The following is a 17129-nucleotide window of genomic DNA, read 5'->3' on the forward strand; positions in this document are numbered from 1 at the left end:
ATAGCCATACAGGAGGAGACTGTCATAATTAATATGGTTCAATAATATCATACCGATACAGAAGAAAACTTTGTGATATTGATTATGGTTAACTAATATTATACCCATACAGAAGAAAACATAGTGATATTGAATAATATCATACCGATACATAAGACATAGTGATATTGAATGATATCATACCGATATGGAAGAAGACATAGTGATATTGAATAATATCATACCGATACAGAAGAAGACATAGTGATATTGAATAATATCATATGATACAGAAGAAGACATAGTGATACTGAATAATATCATACCGATACAGAAGAATACATAGTGATACTGAATGATATCATACCGATACAGAAGAAGACATAGTGATATTGAATGATATCATACCGATACAGAAGAAGACATAGTGATATTGAATAATATCATACCGATACAGAAGAAGACATAGTGATATTGAATAATATCATACCGATACAGAAGAAGACATAGTGATATTGAATAATATCATACCGATACAGAAGAAGACATAGTGATATTGAATAATATCATACCGATACAGAAGAAGACATAGTGATATTGAATAATATCATACCGATACAGAAGAAGACATAGTAATACTGAATAATATCATACCGATACAGAAAAAGACATAGTGATATTGAATGATATCATACCGATACAGAAGAAGACATAGTGATATTGAATAATATCATACCGATACAGAAGAAGACATAGTGATACTGAATAATATCATACCGATACAGAAGAAGACATAGTGATATTGAATGATATCATACCGATACAGAAGAAGACATAGTGATATTGAATAATATCATACCGATACAGAAGAAGACATAGTGATACTGAATAATATCATACCGATACAGAAGAAGACATAGTGATATTGAATAATATCATACGATACAGTAGAAGACATAGTGATATTGAATAATATCATACAGATACAGTAGAAGACATAGTGATATAGAATAATATAATAGCAATACAGAAGAAGACATAGTGATATAGAATGATATTATACCGATAGAATAGAAGAAGACAGAGTGATATGACAGTGATAGAGTAGAAGATAATAGAGTAGAAGAAGACAGAGTGATATCATACCGCTAAAGTAGAAGAAGACAGGTTGGTGTGCACCATCAGTAGAGGATGATAGAGTAGAAGAAGACAGAGTGATATCATAGTGATAGAGTAGAAGATAATAGAGTAGAAGAAGACAGAGTGATATCATACCGATAGAGTAGAAGTAGACAGGTTGGTGTGCACCATCAGCAGTGTTGGCGCCCCCTGGCTGCAGAAGTGACATCATAGTGATAGAGAGTGATATCATACCGATAGAGTATAAGTAGACAGGTTGGTGTGCACCATCAGCAGTGTTGGCGCCCCCTGGCTGCAGAAGTGATATCATAGTTATAGAGAGTGATATCATACCGATAGAGTAGAAGTAGACAGGTTGGTGTGCACCATCAGCAGTGTTGGCGCCCCCTGGCTGCAGAAGAGGAAGTGATATCATAGTGATAGAGAGTGATATCATACCGATAGAGTAGAAGTAGACAGGTTGGTGTGCACCATCAGCAGTGTTGGCGCCCCCTGGCTGCAGAAGTGATATCATAGTGATAGAGAGTGATATCATACCGCTAGAGTAGAAGTAGACAGGTTGGTGTGCACCATCAGCAGTGTTGGCGCCCCCTGGCTGCAGAAGTGATATCATAGTGATAGAGAGTGATATCATACCGATAGAGTAGAAGTAGACAGGTTGGTGTGCACCATCAGCAGTGTTGGCGCCCCCTGGCTGCAGAAGTGATATCATAGTGATAGAGAGTGATATCATACCGCTAGAGTAGAAGTAGACAGGTTGGTGTGCACCATCAGCAGTGTTGGCGCCCCCTGGCTGCAGAAGTGATATCATAGTGATAGAGAGTGATATCATACCGATAGAGTAGAAGTAGACAGGTTGGTGTGCACCATCAGCAGTGTTGGCGCCCCCTGGCTGCAGAAGTGATATCATAGTGATAGAGAGTGATATCATACCGATAGAGTAGAAGTAGACAGGTTGGTGTGCACCATCAGAAGTGTTGGCGCCCCCTGGCTGCAGAAGAGGAAGTGAAGCGTGTCGTTGTCTCCCTGAGCTCTCACGTGCACCACATCGCCACCAGGGGGCGGAGTCAGCGCACCTGGATTCAACTGGACTGACACCTGCACAAACCAATCATCAATCATTAAATGTACGACTAATCAACTTGTATTATTTAATTACTTTACTAATCAACTTGTATTATTTAATTACTTTAGTAATACAATTGTATTATTTAATTACTTTAGTAATACAATTGTATTATTTAATTACTTTAGTAATACAATTGTATTATTTAATTACTTTAGTAATACAATTGTATTATTTAACTACTTTACTAATCAACTTGTATTATTAAATGATTTGAGTAATAAACTTGAAATTACTTTGGTAATGACATCATTCTGTTAGTCCAGTGACGTAATGCATCAAGTAGTAATACTAAAAGTGTCATTCAGTGACGTAATGCATCAAGTAGTAATACTAAAAGTGTCATTCAGTGTACACAAGATAAAGGAGGACTACAACTACCAAACTTCTTACATTATTATATCTCCTTCGGACTGGATCAACATAGAAAAAAATTGATGTGGGGAGTTTATATTATATTTAAAAAATAGCTAATGAATTGAGGCAGAGCCCAATAGAAGCCACCTTTAACATTCTAAAACTGTGTCAGAAAATACTAGGAATCAACCCAATGACATCTGTCAATCAACCACTTTGGTACAATCCTAATATCATAATTAATAAAAATGTGGTTAAATGGACAACATGGAAAGACAAAGGTATTACTAAACATCATCATATTATTAATAAAAACTCTTTTAAACTGTTCAATGATTTAGTTGATCAATATAATGTTCCCAGAAATCATTTTTTAAATGTTATCTCTTTAAAAGACGCTGTAAATAAATGCATATCCTCTGAAAGTATGTCTTTAAATAGCCATGAACTGGAAGATGCACTTTTTAATCAAGATACATTTAAGAAATTAATGAAACTATTTTATGGAATAACAAATGAACACCACACTAGAAATGCAAATGACGCATGTGTTCGGAAATGGATGATGGACTTCAACATTGTAGATGAAAGAGACATATCATGGAATGATATTTGGAAAAATGCCAATAAGTATACTTTAGAAGCATTAAAGATAAGCTGACTCAATTTAAGATATTGAATAGATTGTATTTGACATCTTCTCAGCTGTTTAAAATTGCTGTAGTAGATAGCAAGTTATGTATGAAGTGAGGCAACTCTTGTTCATTTATTGTGGGAATGTCAGACAATAAAAGAGTTATGGTTGAAAACAACCAAAGAAGCAATCACAGTCCTTAATATAAACATGCCAATGACTGCAAACTTGTATTGTTGGGGATCTCCATCAATTTAGTAACATGTCATCAAAGAGGAAAAATGTTTTTCTTTCAATATGCATAATAACAAAAAGGGTAATATTACAAAAATGGATAGATGTTGATAGTCCAACTCATACTGACTGGTATACACACATCATACACACTGACTGGTATACACACATCATACACACTGACTGGTATACACACATCATACATACTGCCTGGTATACACACATCATACACACTGACTGGTATACACACATAATACATACTGACTGGTATACACACATCATACACACTGACTGGTATACACACATCATACATACTGCCTGGTATACACACATCATACACACTGACTGGTATACACACATAATACATACTGACTGGTATACACACATCATACACACTGACTGGTATACACACATCATACATACTGCCTGGTATACACACATCATACACACTGACTGGTATACACACATAATACATACTGACTGGTATACACACATCATACACACTGACTGGTATACACACATCATACATACTGACTGGTATACACACATCATACACACTGACTGGTATACACACATCATACACACTGACTGATATACACACATAATACATACTGACTGGTATACACACATCATACACACTGACTGGTATACACACATCATACACACTGACTGATATACACACATCATACACACTGACTGATATACACACATCATACACACTGACTGGTATACACACATCATACATACATACTGCTATTTTGAAATTGGTATTATTGATGATGCTGTTGTCGATCATGTTCAGTTTTGTTTCACTACATTTGGATTGTTCCGTGTCATGTTTGTGTGTCCTCAATTGTTTATTGTTGTTCTTAGTGTTGCTGGGACGGGTTTGCTTTTGGAATTGTATTGCATTGTTGTGGTATTGTTTTGTTGATTAATAAATTCATGAAATGTTTTTAAAAAAGTGTCATTCAGTGACGTAATGCATCAAGTAGTAATAATAAAAGTGTCATTCAGTGACGTAATGCATGAAGTAGTAATACTAAAAGTGTCATTCAGTGACGTAATGCATCAAGTAGTAATAATAGAAGTGTCATTATGATGATAGTATATATCTGATAGTATATATCTGTATCATGAATCAATTTAAGTGGACCCCGACTTAAACAAGTTGAAAAACTTATTGGGGTGTTACCATTTAGTGGTCAATTGTACGGAATATGTACTTCACTGTGCAACCTACTAATAAAAGTCTCAATCAATCAATCAAATTCAGTGACTTAATGCATCAAGTAGTAATACTAAAAGTGTCATTCAGTGACGTAATGAATCAAGTAGTAATAATAAAAGTGTAATTCGGTGACGTAATGAATCAAGTAGTAATAATAAAGTAATAAAACTGACCTTCCTGCTCCACGTGATCGAAGGAAGAAAAAAGATCAGAGCTCCGCACAAGCTCAGCACGGCCGCCATCTTTGTTGTGAAGGCAGGTCACATGACGGCAGGTCACATGACGGCAGGTCACATGACGGCAGGTCACATGACGGCAGGTCACATGACGGCAGGTCACATGACCGCTTCTTGTCAGCTGACGAGTGATGGGTCGTTCGCGAACGACTCGGCTCTTTAAAGTGAGCGAGCTGGCCACCATTTTAAAGAAACTTACCTAACGTGATTGTGAGGATGTTGTCATAGTCTAATATGTGACATGACGTCAGCATAACATGTGACATGACGTCAGCACGTCCCGGCCGGAGAAAAACCTGCAAATATGTCTTTTTAATCCACGTTATTTCTATATAGCACATTTAAACAACAAAAATGTGTCCAAAGTGCTGCACAAAAATATTAAAAACCAGATTTAAATATTATCCTTTGCTCCACCAATAACTGAATAAAAACAAAATAAATAAATATAAAACCAGTATGAAAATAAATATGATTAAAAAGGATTCTAAAGGGTAAAACCAATAAAACCAATAGATAGAAATCAAAATGTAAACACAAGTCATGTAGTGTGAAAAGGCAGAGAATAAAAGTGGGAGACGTAAAAGAGTCCACTGTGGGAGCAGTGGGAACATGGAGTGTTCCAGAGCTCCCCTGGTTTTAAGTCTGGTCTTGGGCACCAGGAGATGGCGCTGGCTCTCAGACCTCAGAGCGTGCACAGGAGTGTACATTTGGATGAGAGATAACAGGGGTGGGCAATTCATTTTTACCGGGGGCAACACAACACTCCCTGATGAATAATACAATGCAAAAATGTCCATTTCTGTCACTTTATCCTGCATCCTCTTTAAAAGTCCAACATTTTTCCCCGTCAGATTTGGACAACCATCTGTTGTCACACCTGCCAGCTTGTCCCATTTCAGTCCTAACATGTCCAAACACGCATTTACCTCTGTGAACAAGTCATTACCTGTGGTTGTCTCTTTAATTGACTGCATGGCTGCCAGCTCCTCCGTGATTTGAATGTCTGCCGTTATCCCACGTAAGAAGTAGAGCAGCTGGGCGGTGTCACGTACATCGCAGCTCTCATCCAAAGCCAGCGAAAAACGGTCAAAGTCGGCCGTTCTGTTCTTCAGCTGAAGCTCCAAGTTTCCAGCGATGGTCTCAACCCGCCTCGTTACAGTGCGTCGGGAGAGTGACACGTTCTCAAATGCGCCCCTCTTCTCCGGGCACATCAGCGCAACAGAGTCCAATAAGCACTTCTTAATAAACTCTCCGTCAGAAAACGCCTTACCTTTTTAAATGACGAAACTTGTCCTGACGGCTGCATCTCTGGGGGTGTGAAATTTGGCAAAAAGTCCTTGTTGGGTTTGCAGTTTTACCATCAATGCATCAGCCTCCCTTGCGCGCGCTTCATCAGACAGATTCCGGTATTTTTCCTCGTGCTTCGTCGTGTAGTGGCGATTCACATTATATTCTTTAAACACAACAACGTGTGTATCACAAATTAAGCACATGGCTTTACCTTTAATTTCTGTAAAGAAACACTTGGCAGTCCATGTCTTGTTGAAAACACGCCATTCCTCATCAACTTTTCTCTTTTTGGCGTCTCGGGGGTAACCAGGTGTGGAGAGGCAGGGCACACCGGAGCCCGCTCCAAGATGGCGGCAAGGAGGTGTGAACGGCGAGCGAGCAGCGAGGCGCGCCGGGAGCGACGCCACAATCATTACAAGGTGCATGGATCGCCCAGCTGGGCACCTCTCGCACTGTATAAAAGGGCGCCAGCCCACCACAGGAAGTGGATATTTCATCACATCCTGTTTTAGTGAAGAAGCCTTTTATGGGTGCATCACCAGTCAATAGTGCACATAACAGTTTATATGTCTTATCTACATAGATTTAAATCCCAAGAAATGGCCATTGTTGAAGGACCCTACTAGTTTACATCTTAGGTACATAGTGTAAGTTGTTTACATGTTAGGTACATAGTGTAAGTTGTTTACATGGTGTAAGTTGTTTACATGGTGTAAGTTGTTTACATGTTGGGTACATAGTGTAAGTTGTTTACATCTTAGGTACATAGTGTAAGTTGTTTACATGTTGGGTACATAGTGTAAGTTGTTTACATGTTAGGTACATAGTGTAAGTTGTTTACATGTTAGGTACATAGTGTAAGTTGTTTACATGTTAGGTACATAGTGTAAGTTGTTTACATGGTGTAAGTTGTTTACATGTTGGGTACATAGTGTAAGTTGTTTACATGTTGGGTACATAGTGTAAGTTGTTTACATGTTGGGTACATAGTGTAAGTTGTTTACATGTTAGGTACATAGTGTAAGTTGTTTACATGGTGTAAGTTGTTTACATGTTGGGTACATAGTGTAAGTTGTTTACATGTTAGGTACATAGTGTAAGTTGTTTACATGTTAGGTACATAGTGTAAGTTGTTTACATGTTAGGTACATAGTGTAAGTTGTTTACATGTTGGGTACATAGTGTAAGTTGTTTACATGTTAGGTACATAGTGTAAGTTGTTTACATGTTAGGTACATAGTGTAAGTTGTTTACATGTTAGGTACATAGTGTAAGTTGTTTACATGTTGGGTACATAGTGTAAGTTGTTTACATGTTGGGTACATAGTGTAAGTTGTTTACATGTTGGGTACATAGTGTAAGTTGTTTACATGTTGGGTACATAGTGTAAGTTGTTTACATGTTAGGTACATAGTGTAAGTTGTTTACATGTTAGGTACATAGTGTAAGTTGTTTACATGTTGGGTACATAGTGTAAGTTGTTTACATGTTAGGTACATAGTGTAAGTTGTTTACATGGTGTAAGTTGTTTACATGTTGGGTACATAGTGTAAGTTGTTTACATGTTGGGTACATAGTGTAAGTTGTTTACATGTTGGGTACATAGTGTAAGTTGTTTACATGTTAGGTACATAGTGTAAGTTGTTTACATGGTGTAAGTTGTTTACATGTTGGGTACATAGTGTAAGTTGTTTACATGTTAGGTACATAGTGTAAGTTGTTTACATGTTAGGTACATAGTGTAAGTTGTTTACATGTTAGGTACATAGTGTAAGTTGTTTACATGTTGGGTACATAGTGTAAGTTGTTTACATGTTGGGTACATAGTGTAAGTTGTTTACATGTTAGGTACATAGTGTAAGTTGTTTACATGTTAGGTACATAGTGTAAGTTGTTTACATGTTAGGTACATAGTGTAAGTTGTTTACATGTTGGGTACATAGTGTAAGTTGTTTACATGTTAGGTACATAGTGTAAGTTGTTTACATGTTAGGTACATAGTGTAAGTTGTTTACATGTTAGGTACATAGTGTAAGTTGTTTACATGGTGTAAGTTGTTTACATGTTGGGTACATAGTGTAAGTTGTTTACATGTTGGGTACATAGTGTAAGTTGTTTACATGTTGGGTACATAGTGTAAGTTGTTTACATGTTGGGTACATAGTGTAAGTTGTTTACATGTTAGGTACATAGTGTAAGTTGTTTACATGTTAGGTACATAGTGTAAGTTGTTTACATGTTGGGTACATAGTGTAAGTTGTTTACATGTTAGGTACATAGTGTAAGTTGTTTACATGTTAGGTACATAGTGTAAGTTGTTTACATGGTGTAAGTTGTTTACATGTTGGGTACATAGTGTAAGTTGTTTACATGTTGGGTACATAGTGTAAGTTGTTTACATGTTGGGTACATAGTGTAAGTTGTTTACATGTTAGGTACATAGTGTAAGTTGTTTACATGGTGTAAGTTGTTTACATGTTGGGTACATAGTGTAAGTTGTTTACATGTTAGGTACATAGTGTAAGTTGTTTACATGTTAGGTACATAGTGTAAGTTGTTTACATGTTAGGTACATAGTGTAAGTTGTTTACATGTTGGGTACATAGTGTAAGTTGTTTACATGTTAGGTACATAGTGTAAGTTGTTTACATGTTAGGTACATAGTGTAAGTTGTTTACATGTTAGGTACATAGTGTAAGTTGTTTACATGGTGTAAGTTGTTTACATGTTGGGTACATAGTGTAAGTTGTTTACATGTTGGGTACATAGTGTAAGTTGTTTACATGTTGGGTACATAGTGTAAGTTGTTTACATGTTGGGTACATAGTGTAAGTTGTTTACATGTTAGGTACATAGTGTAAGTTGTTTACATGTTAGGTACATAGTGTAAGTTGTTTACATGGTGTAAGTTGTTTACATGTTGGGTACATAGTGTAAGTTGTTTACATGTTGGGTACATAGTGTAAGTTGTTTACATGTTGGGTACATAGTGTAAGTTGTTTACATGTTGGGTACATAGTGTAAGTTGTTTACATGTTAGGTACATAGTGTAAGTTGTTTACATGTTAGGTACATAGTGTAAGTTGTTTACATGTTGGGTACATAGTGTAAGTTGTTTACATGGTGTAAGTTGTTTACATGTTGGGTACATAGTGTAAGTTGTTTACATGTTGGGTACATAGTGTAAGTTGTTTACATGTTAGGTACATAGTGTAAGTTGTTTACATGGTGTAAGTTGTTTACATGTTGGGTACATAGTGTAAGTTGTTTACATGTTGGGTACATAGTGTAAGTTGTTTGCATGTTAGGTACATAGTGTAAGTTGTTTGCATGTTAGGTACATAGTGTGTACAATATGTAATAATCATGTCAATATTTCACTGTGATGTAATGCACTGATCACATGACCATGGTGTGATGTAAAATCTTGATCACATGACCATTTATTAACAGAGTCAATTCTTGTAGTCATACCATCTGATCTTGTAGTCATACCATCTGATCTTGTAGTCATACCATCTGATCTTTGCCAGCTGAGCATGGCAAAGGTTTAATATTTGTCAGTCAAATAATTCCCTAAAGACATTCAAGCTGACAGCCCATGTCGCCATGACAACACATTTCAGGTAAAAAAAAAAAAAGAGTATTGTAACAACATGAAAATGGATGCAGGAGTTGTGACTTTATTTACTCAGCACCAGGTCCACCCATGGCCGGGTCCTTGTCCTTCTTCTTGTGGCCTGACACGATGTCATCGATGCGCAGCAGCAAGATGGCCGTCTGCAGGAAGAGCAGGTGAACATTTCAACATCTTACCCTCATTAAACTTTGTCTCTCACCTCCACCAGCAAACATCTCACCTCCACCTCCACCAGCAAACATCTCACCTCCACCACCACCAGCAAACATCTCACCTCCACCTCCACCAGCAAACATCTCACCTCCACCACCACCAGCAAACATCTCACCTCCACCTCCACCAGCAAACATCTCACCTCCACCACCACCAGCAAACATCTCACCTCCACCACCACCAGCAAACATCTCACCTCCACCACCACCAGCAAACATCTCACCTCCACCACCACCAGCAAACATCTCACCTCCACCACCACCAGCAAACATCTCACCTCCACCAGCAAACATCTCACCTCCACCACCACCAGCAAACATCTCACCTCCACCACCACCAGCAAACATCTCACCTCCACCTCCACCAGCAAACATCTCACCTCCACCACCACCAGCAAACATCTCACCTCCACCTCCACCTCCACCAGCAAACATCTCACCTCCACCACCACCAGCAAACATCTCACATCCACCACCACCAGCAAACATCTCACCTCCACCACCACCAGCAAACATCTCACCTCCACCACCACCAGCAAACATCTCACCTCCACCACCACCAGCAAACATCTCACCTCCACCACCACCAGCAAACATCTCACCTCCACCACCACCAGCAAACATCTCACCTCCACCAGCAGACAATCAAGGCCAAACATCTCACCTCCACCGCAGTCTTCAAGGTCTGTGCTTTGACAGCCAGCGGGTCCCAGATGCCTGCGGCCGCCATGTCGGTCAGAGTGCCCGTCTCACCGTCCACACCCCACCCGGTGCTGTCCTGCTGAGTGTGCTTGGCCTGCAGGGGTGACAGAGGTCAGAGGGCACTCACACTCACACACAGAGAAGGTGGAGTCAGGTACCCTGAGTGAGGTCAGCACACGGATGGTGGAAGCACCACAGTTTTGGATGAGGGTGCGAGGGATGACCTCCAGGGCGTGTGCCACAGCACGGTAGGGCCACTGCTCCACGCCCACCAGGGCACGTGAGCGCTCCGTCAGGCGCTTGGACACCGCCATCTCCACGGCGCCGCCGCCGGGCAGCAGGAAGGGCTCCACCATCACGTTACGACACACCTGCATGGCGTCCTGCAGGTTCCTCTCCACCTCCTGCAGCGAGGGGGCGGAGTTACAGGTGGCCAGAGAGGTGTGAAAGCAGAGAAGGGGAGGAGCTCACGGCCAGGATCTCCTTGCTGGCGCCTCTCAGCAGGATGGTGCAGGCCTTGGGATCCTTACACTCCGTGATGAAGGTGAAGTACTCGTCTCCGATCTTCTTCACCTCAAACAGCCCCGCCCCCGTGCCCACGTCTTCCTCACGCAGCTCGTCGGTGCGGCTGGCGATGCGAGCGCCACACGCCCTGCAGGGGGGAAGTTTAATGACTTCCTTTTATGCAAATGAGCGTGGTCCTCACCTGGCGATGCGGTTGTTGTCCGTCTTCCTCACACGGCGAATGGCGCTGATGTTGGCCTTCATCAGGTAGTGCTGAGCCAGGTCTGAGGGGCGGAGCCACACGTCAGGCGCTGTCCTGAAGGGACATGGCGTGCTGGGTCCTACCTGAGATGCCTTTCTCCGTGAAGAGGAGGTCCGGTTTGAGTCGGATGATGTCCTCACACATCTGCTGGATGTAGTCCTCCTCCATCTGCAGGATCCTGGCAAAGTCCTCCTCCTTGCTGATCTCGATGTCCGTCTGTACGCCAAACACACTTTAATACACACTTCTATATGTCCATATCCGTCTGTACGCCAAACACACTTTAATACACACTTCTATATGTCCATATCCGTCTGTACGCCAAACACACTTTAATACACACTTCTATGTGTCCATATCCGTCTGTACCAAGAGTTAGGTGTCCATGTAAGGAGCTTTAATGTGAAAGGGAAGTCACACACCTGGACTACTGCAGGAGCACCAAGAGTTAGGTGTCCATGTAAGGAGCTTTAATGTGAAAGGGAAGTCACACACCTGGACTACTGCAGGAGCACCAAGAGTTAGGTGTCCATGTAAGGAGCTTTAATGTGAAAGGGAAGTCACACACCTGGACTACTGCAGGAGCACCAAGAGTTAGGTGTCCATGTAAGGAGCTTTAATGTGAAAGGGAAGTCACACACCTGGACTACTGCAGGAGCACCAAGAGTTAGGTGTCCATGTAAGGAGCTTTAATGTGAAAGGGTGTCACCTGACTCTCGCCCTTCTTGTACTCCAGAGAACAGTCCAGCAGGATGATGCGTGGCTCTTTGATGGAGCGCCTCATGCGTGGATGCGTCACGTCCTTGTTGACCATCACACCTCTTAGCACACACGAGTCCTCGATGAAGCCTCCCGGGACCTGCCAGATGTTCCACGGGTGAGGCGGGACACGGACGGGGCGTGCACAAGGTGGCGTACCTTCTCCACTTTGGCGTACTTCTTGATGTCAATCTCCCTGTGGCCGTTGTCGTCCGTCTGCACGGTGACCACGGCGTCCAGCGCCATGCCGCACGCCAGCTGCGACCAGCGGCTCAGGGCTTTGGTGTTGATGGCCGAGTGCACGATCTTCAGCATCATGGAGCGATCCGCCGTGTCCACGGGGACGCTGGTGTGCACCACAAGTTGTCGTTATACGTCACAGCTAGTCGCCTGTCAAAATAAAAGCCTACCTGATCTCCTTCAGCGTGGCCAACATGTCCTCCAATGCTCGCCTGTAGGCGCTGATGATGACAGTAGGATGCATCTGCTGCTCCAGGAACTGCTCTGCCACCGCCAACATCTCTCCAGCTGACACACACACACACACACATTTTACAGTACATCTCTCCAGCTGACACACACATATTACAGTGCATCTCACTCACTCACTCAGTCACTCACTCAGTCACTCAGTCACTCACCCAGGATGATGACAGAGGTGGTCCCGTCTCCCACTTCTTCATCTTGAGTGCGGCTAATCTCAATCATGGATTTAGCTGCAGGATGTTGCACCTGGATCTGTGGGCAGTCAAAGATGGGTGGGTCACCTAACTAGACCTGATGAAGGGTCACCTCTCTGAGGGGTGGGTGACCTAACTAGACGTGATGAAGGGTCACCTCTCTGAGGATAGCGTTTCCATCGTTGGTCATGACGATGCCTCCAGTGGGGTCCAGCAGCATCTACAACACATTAGCACAGCTGGCTTGAAGAACTTCAATGTGTGATTGTGGGCTTCACACATTCAATGTGTGAAGTTTATTTAATTTAATTTAATAATACCACATTAACATTTGGCAACCAAACAATTATACACCTATTTAATAATACCACCTTAACATTTGGCAACCAAACAATTATACACCTATTTAATAATACCACCTTAACATTTGGCAACCAAACAATTATACACCTATTTAATAATACCACCTTAACATTTGACAACCAAACAATTATACACCTATTTAATATTACCACCTTAACATTTGGCAACCAAACAATTATACACCTATTTAATAATACCACCTTAACATTTGGCAACCAAACAATTATACACCTATTTAATAATACCACCTTAAGTCCCCACTCCTGGAGTACTGGATTACCAACAGTGTACTACATCTGCATGTACTGCTGACTCACCTTCATCATGGCGCGTGGGCCCAGACACGTCCTGATGACATCAGCGATGGTCTGTGACACAGGCGACATGTAAATTGACACAGGCGACATGTAAATTGACACAGGCGACATGCGAGTGACACAGGCGACATGTAAATTGACACAGGCGACATGCGAGTGACACAGGCGACATGTAAATTGACACAGGCGACATGCGAGTGACACAGGCGACATGTAAATTGACACAGGCGACATGCGAGTGACACAGGCGACATGTAAATTGACACAGGCGACATGCGAGTGACACAGGCGACATGTAAATTGACACAGGCGACATGCGAGTGACACAGGCGACATGTAAATTGACACAGGCGACTTGCGAGTGACACAGGCGTCATGTAAATTGACACAGGCGACATGCGAGTGACACAGGCGTCATGTAAATTGACACAGGCGACATGCGAGTGACACAGGCGACATGTAAATTGACACAGGTGACATGCGAGTGACACAGGCGACATGTAAATTGACACAGGTGACATGCGAGTGACACAGGCGACATGTAAATTGACACAGGTGACATGCGAGTGACACAGGCGACATGTAAATTGACACAGGCGACATGTAAATTGACACAGGCGACATGCGAGTGACACAGGCGACATGTAAATTGACACAGGCGACATGCGAGTGACACAGGCGACATGTAAATTGACACAGGCGACATGTAAATTGACACAGGCGACATGCGAGTGACACAGGCGACATGTGAGTGACACAGGAGACATGTGAGTGACACAGGTGACTCGTGAGGAGAGAAAACAAATCTCACCTTAGCAGCATTGATGTTTCCTGTCTGGACTTTGCGTCCTGACTCTCTCTTCACGTTCTGGTCTGCACACAGGAAGTCAGGAATATGTCTTTATAGAGTCATTCTTCAAGCACAGGAAGTCAGGAATATGTCTTTATAGAGTCATTCTTCAAGCACAGGAAGTCAGGAACATGTCTTTATAGTCATTCTGGTCTGCACACAGGAAGTCAGGAATATGTCTTTATAGAGTCATTCTGGTCTGCACACAGGAAGTCAGGAATATGTCTTTATAGAGTCATTCTTCAAGCACAGGAAGTCAGGAATATGTCTTTATAGAGTCATTCTTCAAGCACAGGAAGTCAGGAATATGTCTTTATAGAGTCATTCTTCAAGCACAGGAAGTCAGGAATATATCTTCATAGAGTCATTCTTCATTACTGGCAAATGGACTCCAAACTTTAGCATTAGCCTGGACTAGCATCCTGACACAGCACATACTTCAACTAGCCAGTGTTTACTTTCTCTGCTTCAAGTTGAGTGAGGAGGTGGTGTTAGTGTTGAAGTCACTAGCTGCGGTGTTAGTGTTGAAGTCACTAGCTGCGGTGTTAGTGTTGAAGTCACTAGCTGCAGGTGGACACACCTTTCTTTTCCCAGCAGGGGAAGGAAGGGAGAAAAGGAGTGTGAAATTGAAAAATAATCACTACTTGGACTTGGAGCCTGGCAATGAATTTGCACAATACTGACGCAGGAGGAGCGAGCAAGGACGTGAAACATTTATCCATGAAAAAAATATGGAGAAGCAGCTGAAACGGGCAGCGTTCCTAGGACAACGACAGTAGACCTGGAACTGAGGACATTATCATTAAACTACGACACTGATTTGTAATACTTTGTAAAGAGGACCTAGAATCTAGCATGTATTTCTGCTGTTATTGTAGACTGTACTGGTGTTAGAGCCTCTTTAATGTAAAACATTGTAAAAAGGACCTCAAATCTAGCATCTATTTCTCTTGTTATTGTAGACTGTACTGGTGTTAGAGACTCTTTAATGTAAAACATTGTAAAAATGACCTCAAATCTAGCATCTATTTCTGTTGTTATTGTAGACTGTACTGGTGTTAGAGCCTCTTTAATGTAAAACATTGTAAAAAGGACCTCAAATCTAGCATCTATTTCTATTGTTATTGTAGACTGTACTGGTGTTAGAGCCTCTTTAATGTAAAACATTGTAAAAAGGACCTCAAATCTAGCATGTATTTATCTTGTTATTGTAGACTGTACTGGTGTTAGAGCCTCTTTAATGTAAAACATTGTAAAAAGGACCTCAAATCTAGCATGTATTTCTCTTGTTATTGTAGACTGTACTGGTGTTAGAGACTCTTTAATGTAAAACATTGTAAAAAGGACCTCAAATCTAGCATGTATTTCTGTTGTTATTGTAGACTGTACTGGTTTTAGAGCCTCTTTAATGTAAAACATTGTAAAAAGGACCTCAAATCTAGCATCTATTTCTGTTGTTATTGTAGACTGTACTGGTGTTAGGGTTAGTTATACTGTTCAAAGTATGAATGCATCACTAGTCAATAGTGCACAAATAATAAAGAATATGTATCCATTCATACTGTAACAACATGCTGGTGTTACAGTGTTCATTGTCCCCCTGGGACCAGTACATCAGCATGACATGTTATGTGGACCACAAGTGTTTACATGTAGAAAATAAGTCCTAATACCACACCTTTAATGCAACATTTGGACCAAACTGATATTTAAAACACTACTAAAGGACTACGCCAAATAGTGGCCTTTCTAATAGTGACTATTTATATTTGATCATATGTGGCAAAAGATATTCTTGTTGAGCTTCTTCTACAATTAAAATGACAACCGGGATTTGAAATGTTCATGTTAGTCTCATAAATAGCGTCCATTCATACTGTGACGTCACCGCTAGCATCACGTACATGAGACATGAAAAAGGAGGATGCTAACAGGCTAACTAGCTAGACGCTAGCATTGTCTCATGCTAACTAGCTAGACGCTAGCATTGTCTCATGCTAACTAGCTAGACTAACTCGCATTGTCACATGCTAACTAGCTAGACTAACTCGCATTGTCACATGCTAACTAGCTAGATGCTAACATTGTCACAGGCTAACTAGCTAGTTAGCATGTGACAATGCTAACTAGCTAGCACGTGTGTAGCGGCGAGCCGCCTTTCAAAGCGTCTTTGAGCCGGTGTTCGGCCGCGATGTTTCGGTGGATTAATGAGTAGAAAAAGCGGCGACATTAGACATTAGACATTAGAAGGTTTTCACATGACTTACTGAGCACGAGCACTTGTTGGCCGAGCATGTTGGATGAACACCGGGACTCGAAGCTTCCACGTCAGGGAGGGACTCGGCACTGGCGGGGGTTGGGTCTTGTAAGTATGGGCGGGGCAATAGAGTATGACCGACGGGCCTGTCCACCAATCACATCACATAAACGACCTCGACACTGGCGGGGGTTGGGTCTTGTAAGTATGGGCGGGGCAATAGAGTATGACCGACGGGCCTGTCCACCAATCACATCACATAAACGACCTCGACACTGGCGTGGGTTGGGTCTTGTAAGTATGGGCGGGGCAATAGAGTATGACCGACGGGCTTGTCCACCAATCACATCACA

General features: G+C 41.6%; 2 protein-coding genes across 4 annotated transcripts in view; both read right to left on the reverse strand.

Annotated features, from left to right (window-relative positions):
• The window catches only part of LOC133649915 (glycosylated lysosomal membrane protein-like), an 11565-nt gene extending 6617 nt beyond the window's left edge, over window positions 1-4948 (reverse strand). The window contains exons 1-2 of one of the 3 annotated variants that reach the window (XM_062046628.1): window positions 4875-4948; window positions 2053-2217 (exon numbers count right to left, since the gene is read on the reverse strand). In XM_062046628.1, coding sequence (XP_061902612.1) covers window positions 2053-2217; window positions 4875-4943 — 234 coding nt within the window. In that variant the 5' untranslated portion in view covers window positions 4944-4948. Of the gene's footprint in view, window positions 1-1254; window positions 1403-1452; window positions 1659-2052; window positions 2218-4874 lie in introns of those variants that run through there. The other 2 variants (XM_062046630.1, XM_062046629.1) reach the window with 2 other exon arrangements.
• Window positions 4949-9893: 4945 nt separating this feature from the next.
• On the reverse strand, window positions 9894-16915 carry LOC133649916 (T-complex protein 1 subunit gamma-like). The gene is made up of 14 exons (XM_062046631.1): window positions 16787-16915; window positions 14481-14542; window positions 13670-13720; window positions 13147-13209; window positions 12951-13047; window positions 12720-12837; window positions 12469-12655; window positions 12260-12409; window positions 11634-11766; window positions 11491-11572; window positions 11256-11436; window positions 10943-11188; window positions 10747-10878; window positions 9894-10010 (listed from the first exon to the last, which is right to left on the reverse strand). The coding sequence occupies exons 1-14, from the start codon at window positions 16812-16814 to the stop codon at window positions 9918-9920; spliced, it is 1623 nt and encodes a 540-aa protein (XP_061902615.1). The 5' UTR covers window positions 16815-16915; the 3' UTR covers window positions 9894-9917.
• Window positions 16916-17129: the final 214 nt, after the last annotated feature.

Source organism: Entelurus aequoreus, linkage group LG05 (assembly GCF_033978785.1).
Source record: "Entelurus aequoreus isolate RoL-2023_Sb linkage group LG05, RoL_Eaeq_v1.1, whole genome shotgun sequence".
NCBI lineage: Eukaryota > Metazoa > Chordata > Actinopteri > Syngnathiformes > Syngnathidae > Entelurus > Entelurus aequoreus.

What these genes read in the sequence shown, in the direction of transcription:
- LOC133649916 (XM_062046631.1), bottom strand. Translation starts at nt 16,814, where the DNA reads ATGCTCGGCCAACAAGTGCTCGTGCTCA. An exon ending in GAAACATCAATGCTGCTAAG is followed by an intron (nt 13,721 to 14,480) that starts GTGAGATTTGTT and finishes CCTGTGTCACAG; the next exon opens with ACCATCGCTGATGTCATCAG. An exon ending in GCCACGCTGAAGGAGATCAG is followed by an intron (nt 12,656 to 12,719) that starts GTAGGCTTTTAT and finishes GGTGCACACCAG; the next exon opens with CGTCCCCGTGGACACGGCGG.